The 13475-nt window shown below is 35.6% G+C and overlaps 2 protein-coding genes across 2 annotated transcripts; both read right to left on the bottom strand.

Annotated features, from left to right (window-relative positions):
• On the bottom strand, positions 1 to 2347 carry LOC118054889 (glucan endo-1,3-beta-glucosidase 14). The gene is made up of 3 exons (XM_035066662.2): positions 2171 to 2347; positions 330 to 1366; positions 1 to 224 (listed from the first exon to the last, which is right to left on the bottom strand). Exons 1-3 carry the CDS (start codon positions 2229 to 2231, stop codon positions 150 to 152), a joined length of 1173 nt encoding a protein of 390 aa, XP_034922553.1. The 5' UTR covers positions 2232 to 2347; the 3' UTR covers positions 1 to 149.
• A 5407-nt stretch (positions 2348 to 7754) lies between these two features.
• Positions 7755 to 13228, bottom strand: LOC118054891 (phospholipase D alpha 1). The gene is made up of 4 exons (XM_035066663.2): positions 13072 to 13228; positions 12862 to 12961; positions 8588 to 10487; positions 7755 to 8436 (listed from the first exon to the last, which is right to left on the bottom strand). Exons 2-4 carry the CDS (start codon positions 12952 to 12954, stop codon positions 8003 to 8005), a joined length of 2427 nt encoding a protein of 808 aa, XP_034922554.1. The 5' UTR covers positions 12955 to 12961; positions 13072 to 13228; the 3' UTR covers positions 7755 to 8002.
• Between the last annotated feature and the right edge of the window lie 247 nt (positions 13229 to 13475).

The following is a 13475-nucleotide window of genomic DNA, read 5'->3' as shown; positions in this document are numbered from 1 at the left end:
TTGATTCAAGAACTGCTGTCAGCTTGTCATGAAACGATAGAAAATGAATCAAGTGTACATGGATATGTTACAGCTAAGTACATCAGTAAATTCTAGAGCCTGGAACCAATCATATCCCTTCAGAAGCTCTAAGCCGCCATTTCCCCCTTTCAAGAAGCAGAAATTAGTAGCAGAAGTGTGATACAAGCTGTAAGAAGCAATGTGCAGGATGACCCTCCAAAAACCTGTAAGATGGAAAGAAAGTTGGTCAGAAAATGCATACAAGAGGGAATTTATGCAGCAAATCAAGAAACAAGAACGCAGAAGGTGCATGATCTGGGATTCCGTACCTTGAAAGGGATAAGAGATGAAGCTCCTGAGGAATCTTTAAGCCCTGTGAAACCGATGTCGTATGCAATGCTTCCATCAGCTTTAAACAATCCAAAGTTCCTCTCAGAAGTTGGTCCAGGCTTCAAGTTTTCGTTGAACAGGGCGAAAATATAAGCTCTTGCCACGAACTTTGGTCTGTACGGGGTTCCCTTCTTTTTTGCTAGCTTTTTACGCAGATTACGATTGTAAGTCCTCGCGTTTTCTATGGAGGCACCTGCTTCATCTGCATCCCCTTTCGAAGCCCAACCTGTTTCGGAAACGATGACTTCCATCTTGGGAAACCCAGCCTTTTCTAGTGCTGCATAAGCTGCATCAACCTGAGCCTCGAACATGTTGTCATAATGCAGATTGGTCTTTGAATCGAGAATTCCCTGATTCGATTTGAAAAGAGCATAGTTGATGTCAATATGCTCGGGATCGCTCTTGTAGGCTAGAAAAGGGTAGGCATTGATGTAGAAAGGAGAACCAGTCTTTGAGAAGAACTCCAGCAATGGTTTCATGTACACAAGAACATCGTCCTTGAAAACGCATGCGGATGGCGGGAAGGAATTGGTGAAGACAGCCTCTGAGTGTGGGCTTGAAACCTCGACAACCTTCGTCAAACCCAGCCTCCCAAGCGCACCGTAAATGTTTTTAACCGAGGGCAGCAAAACCTCCCATAATTCATGGTCATCGCCCCCCAAGATCTCATTTCCCACTGCGATTCCAACTATCTTTGTTCCGGGGAGGAATGGCTGCACATTCTCCTTTATCCAATCCATGGCACGATCCTCCGCCACGCTCATTTCTTTCAGATACTCGTTGCCAAGTCCGATTATGATTTCAATACCAGAGCCCTTGAAGGCCTTGAGGACCTCATGATCAGCGTCGTAGATTCTGGTGTTCTTTATCTTGGCTGCTTTCAGCAGCGTCACCACGCTGCCCGGTGAAGGTAAATTGTCCGCTATCTTACCGTAGTTTACTCCGTATGTTCCCTTGAATGCGTACACCGTCAAAACTGCACCATACAGCAAATTAATAAAGACCAGATATACAAGACACCAATTTGAGAGTCTTTCATCTCTGTTACCATTTTTCATCTTTTGAAAAAAAAAAAAACTGTGTAATTAGGTACAGGATACTGACATTATCACATGAATCAGAATCCAAGTCGATATCCATATATGATAAAGAGCCACCAGCCAGATATTAAATAATATATTTATTTATAAATGGTCATAAATCTAAAATTGGATCGTCTACTACCATGCACAGAACTGCAGCTGGTGTCATATTGAGAATAAAAAAATAGGGAAAAATCATTGGTTGTTCTTGGTGGTGGAAAAATAGAAAAGAAAAGAAGCAAATTCGAGCTGCTCTCCACCATTTTACGAGTGTACTGTGCATGTAATGTATATGACAACGTGCTCATTCACATACAAAGAAGAAGAGAGCAGAATTCCAAATCTCAGTAATATATCTTGTATGATCTATGAAAAATGGTTATAACTTATAATAAAAATTATGTTAAATTAGAAATATATTCAATAAAAATGACTCAAAAACAACTTTTTTTTATTTAAAAAAAAAATATAGTTTAAGTAGAATTTACAAGTTAAAAGTTAAAAAAATTGGAACTTTATATAAGTTGAAAGCTATTTCTAACTTTTGAGTCGAAAATAAATTTAATCAATTTGCAAAATTCATGTCAAATGGAACCTAATTCAAAAATAATATAAAACAAATGATATATAAATTCTGAAATCTAAATATCATGACGACAACTCAATACGAATAGGGGAAAAAGGTAGGGAATACGTGCCATTGGAAGAAATGGCAGAGAAGGCGAGGAGGAGCCAGAGAAAGAAAGAAGAGGAACCCATGATTCTTGTGGAAAGATGACCAAGGAAAGTGCACTCAATTTGCAGAAAAGAAGTGGGTTTGGCACAACCTTTTGTAGCTCAAAAGTGTCAGAAAGATAAACCCTTTGGATGATAATGCAATTCTTGTTCTTCAGGTATGCCATAAGACCCCCAAGGAACTATAAAAAGATTCTTAACCTAACTTGGAAAGAAGATTCTTAACCTTTGTTCAAAGATGAAAGAGATTTCTCAGAGGGTTGGTATTGATTCTTAACTTTACTCTCAAAGTATACCTGATTCTCTCCTCGTGTTTTTTGTTTTTTTTTTACCAAGTTTCGGTACTATACTCTCTTCCTCAAGAAAGAACGAGACATAAACTCGTCTTCTATATATACTTTTCTTGAGACAGATGGAATGTTTTTTTTTTAGCTAGTTTAGAGAGGGGAGGTGGGAAGAGCAGGAAGGTAAACAGTGATAGTCACAAGTCAGAAGCTTGAGGCTGAGATATGGAATGTTTTGGGCAGTGACTGGAATCCCTCTGGAGAATCCATTGATAGATCTCTCGAGCTGTCAAATGGCTAGGATCCATTTATTTAGAACTTTTTGGCGACAAAAGGAGAATAAATTCAGCAATGGTACTGGCCGCTCTTCTAAAGAGGGAAACAAAGAAAGTTTAAATTTAGCCATTTCATAGTACAACTAGTCTCACGAATCACTGCTCTTAAACATTGCAGATCTGGAACCAATGCCACACAACTCGACAAAATAAATATAGAATATTTTAGTCTAGTCACTAAACATACAAGTTAATTAAAAGTTACAATCTCGAGTCCTGCGCAATCTATGCAACAAACAAAAGCTGCAGAAACTACAACCTACTCTAGTGGGGTAGGAACAGGGTGATGTCCCATGCATTTAAATCTAACATCAACATATCATCAAGTCTAGCAATGGCAATAAAGCTACAGTCACCTGAATTAGTAGAGAAGCAGATATGACAGCAGATCTTGGGATGAAGGACAATATGTTCATCAAGCATCACACAGAAGGGGGCGATGGACGCTCAGGGGCATCGGTGACCTGCACATCCAGAACACTATCTGGGATGTCCTTGTGACCTGGGGCATTCTCTTTCGCTGCCTCAGTTTGTGGCACCTTTTCTGCCCTCAACCTTATCGGTTCTATCTTCAGCCACTTCAATGGAACCAGCTTCTTCAGCAGCTTTGTCCTTCACTGCTTCCCCTGCGTTTTCTTTCTCTTTAACTTCCAATGCTTGCTGGAATCCCTTAGCATTTCCTTCATTGCCATTCTTGTTACCTCAGCATCATCTCGGGTCTTCATGTCCTTGGTGACTTCCTCCGGGGCAGCTCCTTCCATTTTGGCACATGCTGCCTTGATCTCATCAGCTTCTCCTAGTTTCTCATCTTCTTTCTAGTCCTGATTTTCCTTGGTACCATAATTTTCTTTGTCTGCCTTACCCTTTTCAGTTCCCTCTGCATCTTGCATTTGAACCTCATTCCCACTCTCGTTTTCTTCAGTAACAGTTCCCGTTTCATCTTTTTTTGAACCAGATGATTTTTGGCCTCGCTTCTTTGGGTGCTCCTTCTCAGGAGGAGTTGCCTTGGCCTTCTCGCTGATTCTAGCAGATCTTCTTGGGGTCTCACCAGTGCCCCCAATCAAACTCAGATACTGCAGGATTGCCAGGGTGTGACTTCAGGTACTGCTCCAATTGCTTCCTGTTGTTAATCGCTTCCCCAGTTGGAGCGATGATCACGATTTCATTCTTCCTTCTTGTGCTTCTACTCTTGGGAAAATACTGCAAGGAACTAAGACAGTAAGTCATACAAAAAGAAGGAATTGTAATCAAGGTATTTAAAACATGTCTGTGCTCCATGATATTGGCCTGATATGAAATTGAAATAATTCAGCAGAATCAAACGACTCAGCAACCATTGATGGTGACATTAGCTGAGTCATATTGTTTTCTCAGCTGTCTCACATAAATAAATTTAAATATCAGTAAAGACAAAATGGCATGCCTGCATAACCATTCTCTGCCTGGAGACCAGTCAGAAGAGATAAGCTACCTACTTCATAACCATCTGCAAATTATTGCAAGTCATCCTTAACATCTTCTGCAGTCATGGAATGGATAATCCAACAAGAAGTTTTCTCAAGGCATCACAACTTCCCCAGTGCTTTCTCTCCTGGGAAAAGCAAACCAATCTTCGTTTAATCAATGCTTAATTTTTCATCAACTTTCACTTGACTGCGCAATCATGCTTCCCTTGATGTTAGGAACAATCTGATTTGACCCTTATGCACAATCTAACAAATCTTCTCAAGTATTTATAGCAGAGGGACAACTCAATTTTCAAGTTAAATAGACAATTGGAAATTATCATCCACCATCCAAACACGGTGAAAAGTAATTTCCCTAGCATTCTGGATTTTGGGAGCATCATCACATTCCTTGTTTGCTGAATCTATTATATTGTGAGTTTTCACCACAAAGCTAGTTCTTTTTTTTTTGTTCATAATACTAATTTACATGAAACATAAATTAGAGAAAGAATAGTTTCATTATCCTTTTATGAGATTTCCTATTATGAATAAAGCATAAAACTAAAATATCTCAAATTCAAGGATTACAAACTCTTCATGGAAAAATACAAACTCTTTTAATTAGTTTACTTGTCTAATCAATATTTTTCATATTTAAAAACACATGTCAGGTGTCTTCATGGAAAAATTATGTGACATAATAGGATTGCATTGGAAAAATTATGTGACATAATAGGATTGCATTTGAAATGATATGATGATAGCAATAATAATATCTCGAAAATCCAAGCAATCTAGGAACAGTTCCTAGGTTAAATAATTAGTTAATTAATTGGTCCTAATAATTTTATCAATTTTCCTTATCTAACGTGGTTGATAGCTTATACTTAGTGCTTACATACAAAAGACTCCTTTTGGTAGAGATAGGAACTCTCCAATGCTTAAGTAAATATCTTCTTAGAGAGAGAAAGTGTAGTAATATTCTAGAGAAAGATACTCTGAAAATATATATGTAATGAAAAGTAAAGATTGTGAATCTTTATCTTGAAGGATTCATTGTGTATTTATAGCTCATGAGTTTTGTACTTTTATGAAAAAGAGGGGCTAGAGTGTAACTTCTTCTTTGTAATATTTTGAGTTGTATTGTGAGAGTTGTATTCTACTCATTTTATCCAACTAAATTACGGAGATATGGTAGGCCATAATAGACTTTAATACACCTAATGGTGTTGGTGGAGAATAAACTTGTTTAATTAAGCTTATTTATTGAGAAATAATTTCTCTATGATTTTGTATAAATATTTACAGAATTGATGATGTTAGATCCAATCATCTTTAGGGTTAGGTCAATGTTGGACCCAACACGCCAGGTCCTGGTGCATTGTCAGGCCTAGTGGTGGCTAGGTTTGGTTAGCGTTAGACCCAACATGCCTAGACTTAGTACATTGCCAGACTCAGCGCATCTCCACTGGGGTGTATGTTTGGTGTTGGCACGTGCCTCCATAACACATTTGAGAATTTAGGAAAATTATACCTCTTTTTTCTTTGTTTTCTCTTTCCATCTATATAACAAAATTAAAAAGAAAATTATGAAAAGTGTAGCTGAACTAGTCAGATTTTAAATTTATTTCCTGAAGGTCATCAATTCGAGTCTCACAAATCGCAGGGTCATTAGAGACTTACATGATCGTTAAATTCAGGGTCCGCAAATTAATTAAGATATATGCAAACTAACTCAAATACTCATATTAATAATAAAAAATACGAAAAAAAAATCATCATAATTAAACACCACCAATAACATTAGCCAACGTCATAAGAGTTACAACTTCCAAGAAAAGATTGAGAGGGAAGACGAAAAGCCCATATACCTGAACATAAGCAAGGCCGTAAATTTTGATTTTGGGTCAGAGATGGGGAATCTTGATCCTCAAAGAGTTGATTGGCTAATATCTTTTGCCTCGAAAAAAGTAAGAAAAACTACTATACTTGAAAGTGACATGGCGGTGGCAAATACCACCCTTGGGAGGTTAACATAGATGGCATGTTCTTGAAAGTTCTTTTTTAAAAAAAAAACTTGTTTTGTTTTTTTTTTTATTATTTCTTTCTATTCTAGAGATTAAATTTGATATTTATGGAAAGATGTTCATTAGATCTTGTTTAAAAATATATCCAAACAAATAATTGTTGGGATCCTAAAAAATTTAATGAATTTTTTTTTTTTTACATCAAGTGAGAAGCAATAAATTTTAAAATTAGTGATTAATTATTGATAATAATAAAATTTCAAATTGAATATCTTTTAGGAACTTCAACAAGAAAGTACTTTCAACTAGTTTTTTTTAAGTATAATTTTAATATTTATATAGTTTGCTTGGTAATATTGTTTTTTTTTTTGTAATTTTATATTTTTTTCTTAATACACATGCTAATTTTTTTATAATAATTGCATAATTACCATCTTTTCATATGATTATAATCTTATTTGTCTTCTCTTTATTTATGAAATGTGAATAATATCAGATCACTACTAATGTAAGTTAGAGTCAACCTCTCCCTCTTTCTTTTTTCTCCCTACTACCGAGGAAAAAAATTAAAGAAATCTTCACTCACAGTGGAAAATATAGTACTTTTGATATCTTTGTTTGCTCAGTTTCAAAGGCACAACGAGTTGAGCTGACTCAAAAGAAAATCTTAAAAACACTGAAAGATTACAGAAAGCAAGAGAGAGGGGACAACTAAAAATGAAGGGCTGATCTAAGGCTAGTTAAGGCAGCGATTCAGCTGTCGTTGTGGTGGTTCTATATTGGTGTGTTGTGGAGGAGAAATGATACCGAGGTTTGTGATGAATTTTTTTTTATTAGCATAGATATCCCATCAGCTTGCGTGTATTTTAAATGATGTTACGAGTATTGAAACTAACAATTATGTAAATCTTCAGTAACTCTAAATTTTATAAAACTTGAATTGATAATTTTTAGAAAGCAAAATTAAAACCTAATTAATTAAGTTACACTCAAGTTTGATGTTGTGATAATTGAAGAAAGGAGATGGCATGTGAATTATAATTTTTTACCATTTAGAAATAACAATAAAAATATTTAGGACTCTAATTTAGTATACTTAATATTTGGTAAAAAGATTACTTTTCAGCCATTTTAATTAGAAAATAGACATGATGGATGTGGATGCTCAATACATTTATCATTGTATCTTATTAATTGGTTGATTTGTTATATATATTAAATGTAGAAAATAGCTAGCTCATTATAATATATTAAAAAAATATGTGATGTTAAAAAAAATAATATCCTAAAAATAATATTAAATGTAGAAAATAGCTAGCTCATTTATTATTTTTTAATTTATTTTAAAAAATAAAGAAGTATAAATAGAAAAGAGAAATAAAACTTATAATTCACTAAAAATAAAACACAAGAAAAATATTTGTAAAAACAACAGCCAAAAATGATATGCAAAACACCATCTAGCACCATATCAATAATACATCAACCAGATAAATTAAGTTTATATAAGTTCAAAACAGTCAGCATCAACATCACACCATAGAATTCACATCTCTGCAAATCCTGATATGGACAATCTGCCAGGAAAAAAAAAAACCAACCCCAGCAGGCTGACACATAACATGATTTATTAATCTGCTACTAGTAATATAAAATCAGAGGATGGACAGGTTCTTATTGCTAGAGAATCGCAACAAGTTCCTAAGTAGTAAGGATAGGAGGCATGAAATCAGACTTGGCACCGAGAACACGAGCCTTTGTGTCAGGGAAGAACTCAGTTCCAGGCAGTTCTGTCACCTTTCCTTCGCTGGAAACCCCGATAGGGTAACGGAGCAAATGACCAGGTAGATCATGCTCGAGTGTCTCACTGGAATACAAATCCCAATATTTGTCAGTAATCTGGTTCACCTTCGTCACGCATTCTTCGCTTTCTGGATGAAGGAAGGTGTCATCCAGCATGCCAAGGTGTTCATACCATAATCCCAGGCGGAATCCATGGATCTGGCCTCGTGCAGGCTGCCTGGTTGCCAAGTGATATGGTTGGTATCCTCCCATGGCTATCTCAGAGTCCCTGGCGCCATCCATGGATCTCTGATTGATGTTGGCCGACCCAATAATGATGTATTCGTCATCAACTGCAAAGCCATGTGTAGAATCCATGAGGCAAGCACATAATAAAATAACAGCAAGGCAAGAAACGTAACCAAAATTATCAGTCCAATATTAATTGAACTCGACAATATTCAGTGAGTTTACATGGACGACTTAAAGAAAATTCTGGCTTACCAATCATCATCTTGGCATGAACATAAATCATGAAGCGCCTGGCCTCCTGGGCCCTAATGTAATCTGAATCAGGCTCTGGTTTTTCTGAAGGTTCATATTCTCCACTTTTCTTCACCTCACGATTCCCAAGGCAGAAAAATGTCAGGTAGTTCCGAGGATCTTCTTCAAGCCCCTTGGCTCTGAGAGCCTCGATGACATCTTTATACATCATGTCCAATGTCCTCCTCTGCCAATCTAATATTGCCTGAACTGATCCACTCTCTGGTATTCCCTCTGGCCACATTGGGACAACAACATAAACAGTGAACCTCTCCCCTGCCTCAATCTTGCTAACTATCTTGAGTGAGAGCTCCTTTGGAATTAGATGCAAAGCATTAATGTCCTCCGGCTTAATACCATCAGCACTCCAGCTAAAAGAACTCCCAAGAAAATACTGGTTCTCGATATAGATGAAGTTCTTTGCACGTCGAATGGCATTGACATAGGCATCCTGAATGCTTCGATCGATGATGTTATCCTTTCCACTGACAAGCCCGGCTTTGGCAGCATCTTCAGGTGTCTCTGGGAAACCAAATGCAGCTCCTCCATCAATGGATCTAAATAACTGCACATTCCACGTCTCATGATCATCGGGATGCATAGCTGGAGATGGTGGAATGATGACATCTTCCAGTTCTCTCAGTTGAACAAGTAAATCTTTACCGCCTTGCTTCTTCCATCTCTGTTCAAAATTAAACAAGACATCCCAAGCAATAGGTCCCTCAAGCCGGGAATGGATGTCATGCCAAGGTTCTCTAGGACCACCTTTTTGAATCGAAGCACCAGTAAAGTTGGGCTGATGGAAATCATCATGGTGTGCAGTGTCCAATGTTCTAAAAAGGGAATGGAAGGGGGTATCATATCTCCCATCACAAAGATCAATCCCCCCAACATAACTAACAATTCTCCTCCTCTGGGAATCTCCATTAGGCATTGCACTGTCCACTACAACAATCTTTTGGTGGTGAGTGAACATGGTAGAGATTTGCAGATCTTGAACAATGCTTCCACCATCATCAGGATTTCTGGGACACAAGACACAGTGCACTTCAGTATTTTGGAAGTAGTTCTCAGTTTCTTCATCATGAGTGGCCATCAGCCCATCCTTTTTCAGCAAATCAACCGAGGTTCTGTCATCCCAAATTAGCATAAGAACCCTAACACCTTCACTTGCCTTCTTCTTAAGCAGCTCACCCAAAGTGATGTCCCCACCAGGCTTTGGCCTCCTGGAATCCCTTACCAGACTGATTTCAGTATAAACAGACCAGCCAGTGATGTAGATCAAGTGTTTTGCATTTGTGATTGAATCAAAAACATCTTCCCAACATCTGTGGGGATTATAGTACCCTCCTGAAGCAAGAGGGATTTTGGGGATAAATTTGTCTGGTACATGAGCATCTTGGTACAGGGAAACCTTACACCCTTGTCTCTGAGGGTAGAATGTATAAGGTACCCCAGGATACTTTGGACTTCTGATGCCACCTCCCCAGTTACGGTCTTTTGAAACATCAAAGTATTGTAGCTTCACATGGATTTTGGAACCGGAGTGAATCGGGTTTTTGTCTTCATCCAACATCTCAACCCATCTATCTATGTCTTCCCCGTCTACGAGCTCTTGAACAGGGATATATGCTCTCCCAATCAAGGTTGCTCCAATTGGATTATCATCCTTCACAGTGAAAACAATATTTGAAGCCGTATGAGCACAGTAAATATGAAAAGACTCATTCCACCTGGGGTTGGTTGCTTCTTTTTCAAGGATTCTGGTCCTCCCAACTCTAGCCCTTTCTAGATCGATAGTTGCATAGAGTTTGCTAATTCCGTCACCAATGCCAACCTTCTCCCCAATGTTCTCCACAAGCTACAAGAAGAAACTTTCAATCAGAAACCTGGGGAGAAAGATTGAGCGACCACATAATTCTACGATGAAGAAATGTGAGTTAAAAACAAGGAATTGTGAATTGATCTCTTGAACAGGGGAAAATCCAACTTTGGATTCCTCCTTTAGAGCAGTTAGAATAAATCAGTAAACTCTTCAGCATGGGAAAACAGTAAATTCTTAGAACATAGAAATGCAAGGGAGGAATGAGAACCAAATAGCAATAAAATGTAACTATATTTTCTAACATAAAAAGGATGGTCAGATTTATGGAGCTTTATATGACAGCATAAATCACAAATAAAATATGTTTATAGCAAGAAAGAGACTGCGACAAAGGAATTTACCACAGTAAAGAGTAGTATTGCACACGTTCACTAAATCATATCATTAAATTGTATGATATATTTTTTTTTAATTTGTGATATTAAAAAAATATTAAAAAAGAAAAAAGTATGAATGTGCTTGCAAAATGTTGCAGAAACTAGAAATAAACAGTAATAAATGCAAAACCAAACACAAACACATAAATAACACAAGATGATTAAGAGAGTATTTGTATACGTTGTTGCGTCTGTGTTTTGTTTAAAATACAAATGCAACAACGTTTGCTAACAAAAAAAACATAAATTACTATTTATGAGTCCCACCAAATTTCATGTTTGAAGCGCTGAAAAATAAAAGCAAGTCCTACCTACTTCTTGCGGCTGAACCATGCAGCCTCCCTCCACACTGTTCACTACTAAAGTGAATAGTGTTTTTTTTTAAATATTTTTTTTTGAAAAATCAGCTTCCCTCCACACTGTTTACTAAAATGAACAGTGTTTTTTTATTTTAAATCTTTTTTTTTAAAAAAATCAATTAACATTTTTTTTAAAAAAATAATAATTTAAAAAAAAAATAGTTTAAGGTGAAGTAAATTTATTCGTACTGTAATCTCAATTTTATTCCTCATAATATTTTACCTAATTTTATTGCATGCTCAAAAAATCATGAAAACTGTAGTTCTTGTCGGATGAATTTTATATGTAATAGAATTGTAGATAATTTAATGGAACAATAATTTTTTTAAATATATAAAATATGATTTATTTCACGATGTAATAGCAATAATTAAATCTACAATATTTAAATTAAAAATCACATATATATATATATATATATATATATTATTTTATAACCTTAATTTCAAAAGCATTCTTAACCAAACACATTAAACTACTTTTTGTTGAACCTCAATTTCAACCACAGTTTTAACAAAACACATTTTTTCGAACCAATCTCAACTAAAAATACTTTTTATAAAATAACTTTTTTCAAACCACAACCACAACAACTACCGCAATACCAAACACACTCTAATTCAAAACCAACATAGAAGCAGTTATGTGTCAATGGTTGTCACTCACTAATGTGTTTGGAATTGTATTAGTGATGATGATTTAATTTTTTTTGTTTAGAAATGTATTAAAATAAAAAAATAAAAAATTATTTTTAATATTAACATATTAAAACAATCTAAAAATATAAAAAAAAATTATTTTAAACAAAATAAAATTTAAAAAAAACATTGTTTGCATCTCTTTCCTAAAGAAACTGTAAAACAGTACAGAAACTAGAAATAACGGTAATAAATGCAAAACCACGACAAGTTGATTCAACAAGTAAGACAAAAGAAGGCAAACAAAACATGAGTTGGCATTAATGCGTGGATGCATCTTGGAGTCAAGCCCTTCATGTAGACACGTATAACATTTGATCCATTGAACAACAGTATAACAAGGATCGGAACACATTCTACTGCAGCTCTAAAAGATTTGACTTTTCAATGAGCAGCCGTTCTAGCTTACCCAAGTGTTTCCCTAATGAATACTCAACATCAAGATATAAAATTTATAAAACAAAATTTGTGTTCTTGAGATGGTAATATGGCAATGTTAGTGATAACTGTCTAATTTTACATTTTTTTCTATTAATTTCCCTATGATTCTTTGTTAGTTTCTTTGATTTTTATTATTCTTTTGTGTTTTGGAGGGAAATAAACAAAAAAAGAGTTTTGAGCTTCAAGTTGGTATAGAAAACATTTATTTTATTTTATTTTTTCTTTATATCCCTCCAAAGCGCCAACAAAACATAAAAGAATAATACAAACCCAAGAAATTCAAGAAAATAACAAAACATAGAGAAATTAATAAGAAGATACAAAAATCAAGAAAAGAACAGCAGTAGTATCAGTACCAGAAAACTTGGCTAACTCCCCATCAAGAAAAAAGTAATCAGATTAAGCAACAGCGTACTCAGCCAATACTTACAAGGCCTGATCCAGAACACAAAAAAGAGAAAAAGAAAAGAAAACCTTTTGGAGGAAGCCATGTCCACCACCATCGCCAAGCTTATCCACCTCGAAGATCGTGACATGTAAGGACCCGTGCAATAAAATCTGCGCCATTTCTCACCTACACGTTAAACACAAACAACAATGAATCCAATCTTGAGAACAGATTAACGAAAGATCACGTCTTTTTTCAACGAAAAAAAAGTAGAATCTTGAGCTGCTGCTGCTTACTACGGGTGATTGTTCAAAAAGTGAGCTGAAATGGTGAAAAAGAACGAAAAGAGAGAGTGAATCGATGAGGGTCAATGGGATTTTCGGATCTGATGGCGAAAAAGTAGAATCTTTTATTTTATGTCAAGGCTATCTTTACGCGGAGAAAGTGAGGGAGACAAGATCTTAAAAGGCGCATGGGAGACAACGGTTAGTTTATTACTGTTACCACAAGTTAGCGGCGCATTTAATTTTACGTAAAAATTACTGGTCAGTGGAACGTAAAAATAGAATACGTTAAAAATAATTGTCAGCATGTTTTTTTAATATAAAAAAATGTTAATTTTAAACACAAGATTATATATATGCATTAATAAATATTTAAAAACTTGTTAATAATAATTAAAAATTAAATAAACAAGAAA

Source organism: Populus alba, chromosome 3, assembly GCF_005239225.2.
Source record: "Populus alba chromosome 3, ASM523922v2, whole genome shotgun sequence".
NCBI classification, from domain to species: domain Eukaryota; kingdom Viridiplantae; phylum Streptophyta; class Magnoliopsida; order Malpighiales; family Salicaceae; genus Populus; species Populus alba.
This window is presented reverse-complemented; position numbering and strand designations above follow the sequence as displayed.

Coding starts and splice junctions, on each gene's coding strand:
- LOC118054889 (XM_035066662.2), bottom strand. CDS start 2,231: ATGGGTTCCTCTTCTTTCTTTCTCTGGCTCCTCCTCGCCTTCTCTGCC. Junction 1,367..2,170: donor CTCTGCCATTTCTTCCAATG/GCACGTATTCCC, acceptor TGTATGGTGCAG/TTTTGACGGTGTACGCATTC. Junction 225..329: donor CATCTCTTATCCCTTTCAAG/GTACGGAATCCC, acceptor TCCATCTTACAG/GTTTTTGGAGGGTCATCCTG.
- LOC118054891 (XM_035066663.2), bottom strand. CDS start 12,954: ATGGCGCAGATTTTATTGCACGGGTCCTTACATGTCACGATCTTCGAG. Junction 10,488..12,861: donor GACATGGCTTCCTCCAAAAG/GTTTTCTTTTCT, acceptor TTCTTCTTGTAG/CTTGTGGAGAACATTGGGGA. Junction 8,437..8,587: donor TCATGCCAAGATGATGATTG/GTAAGCCAGAAT, acceptor ATGGCTTTGCAG/TTGATGACGAATACATCATT.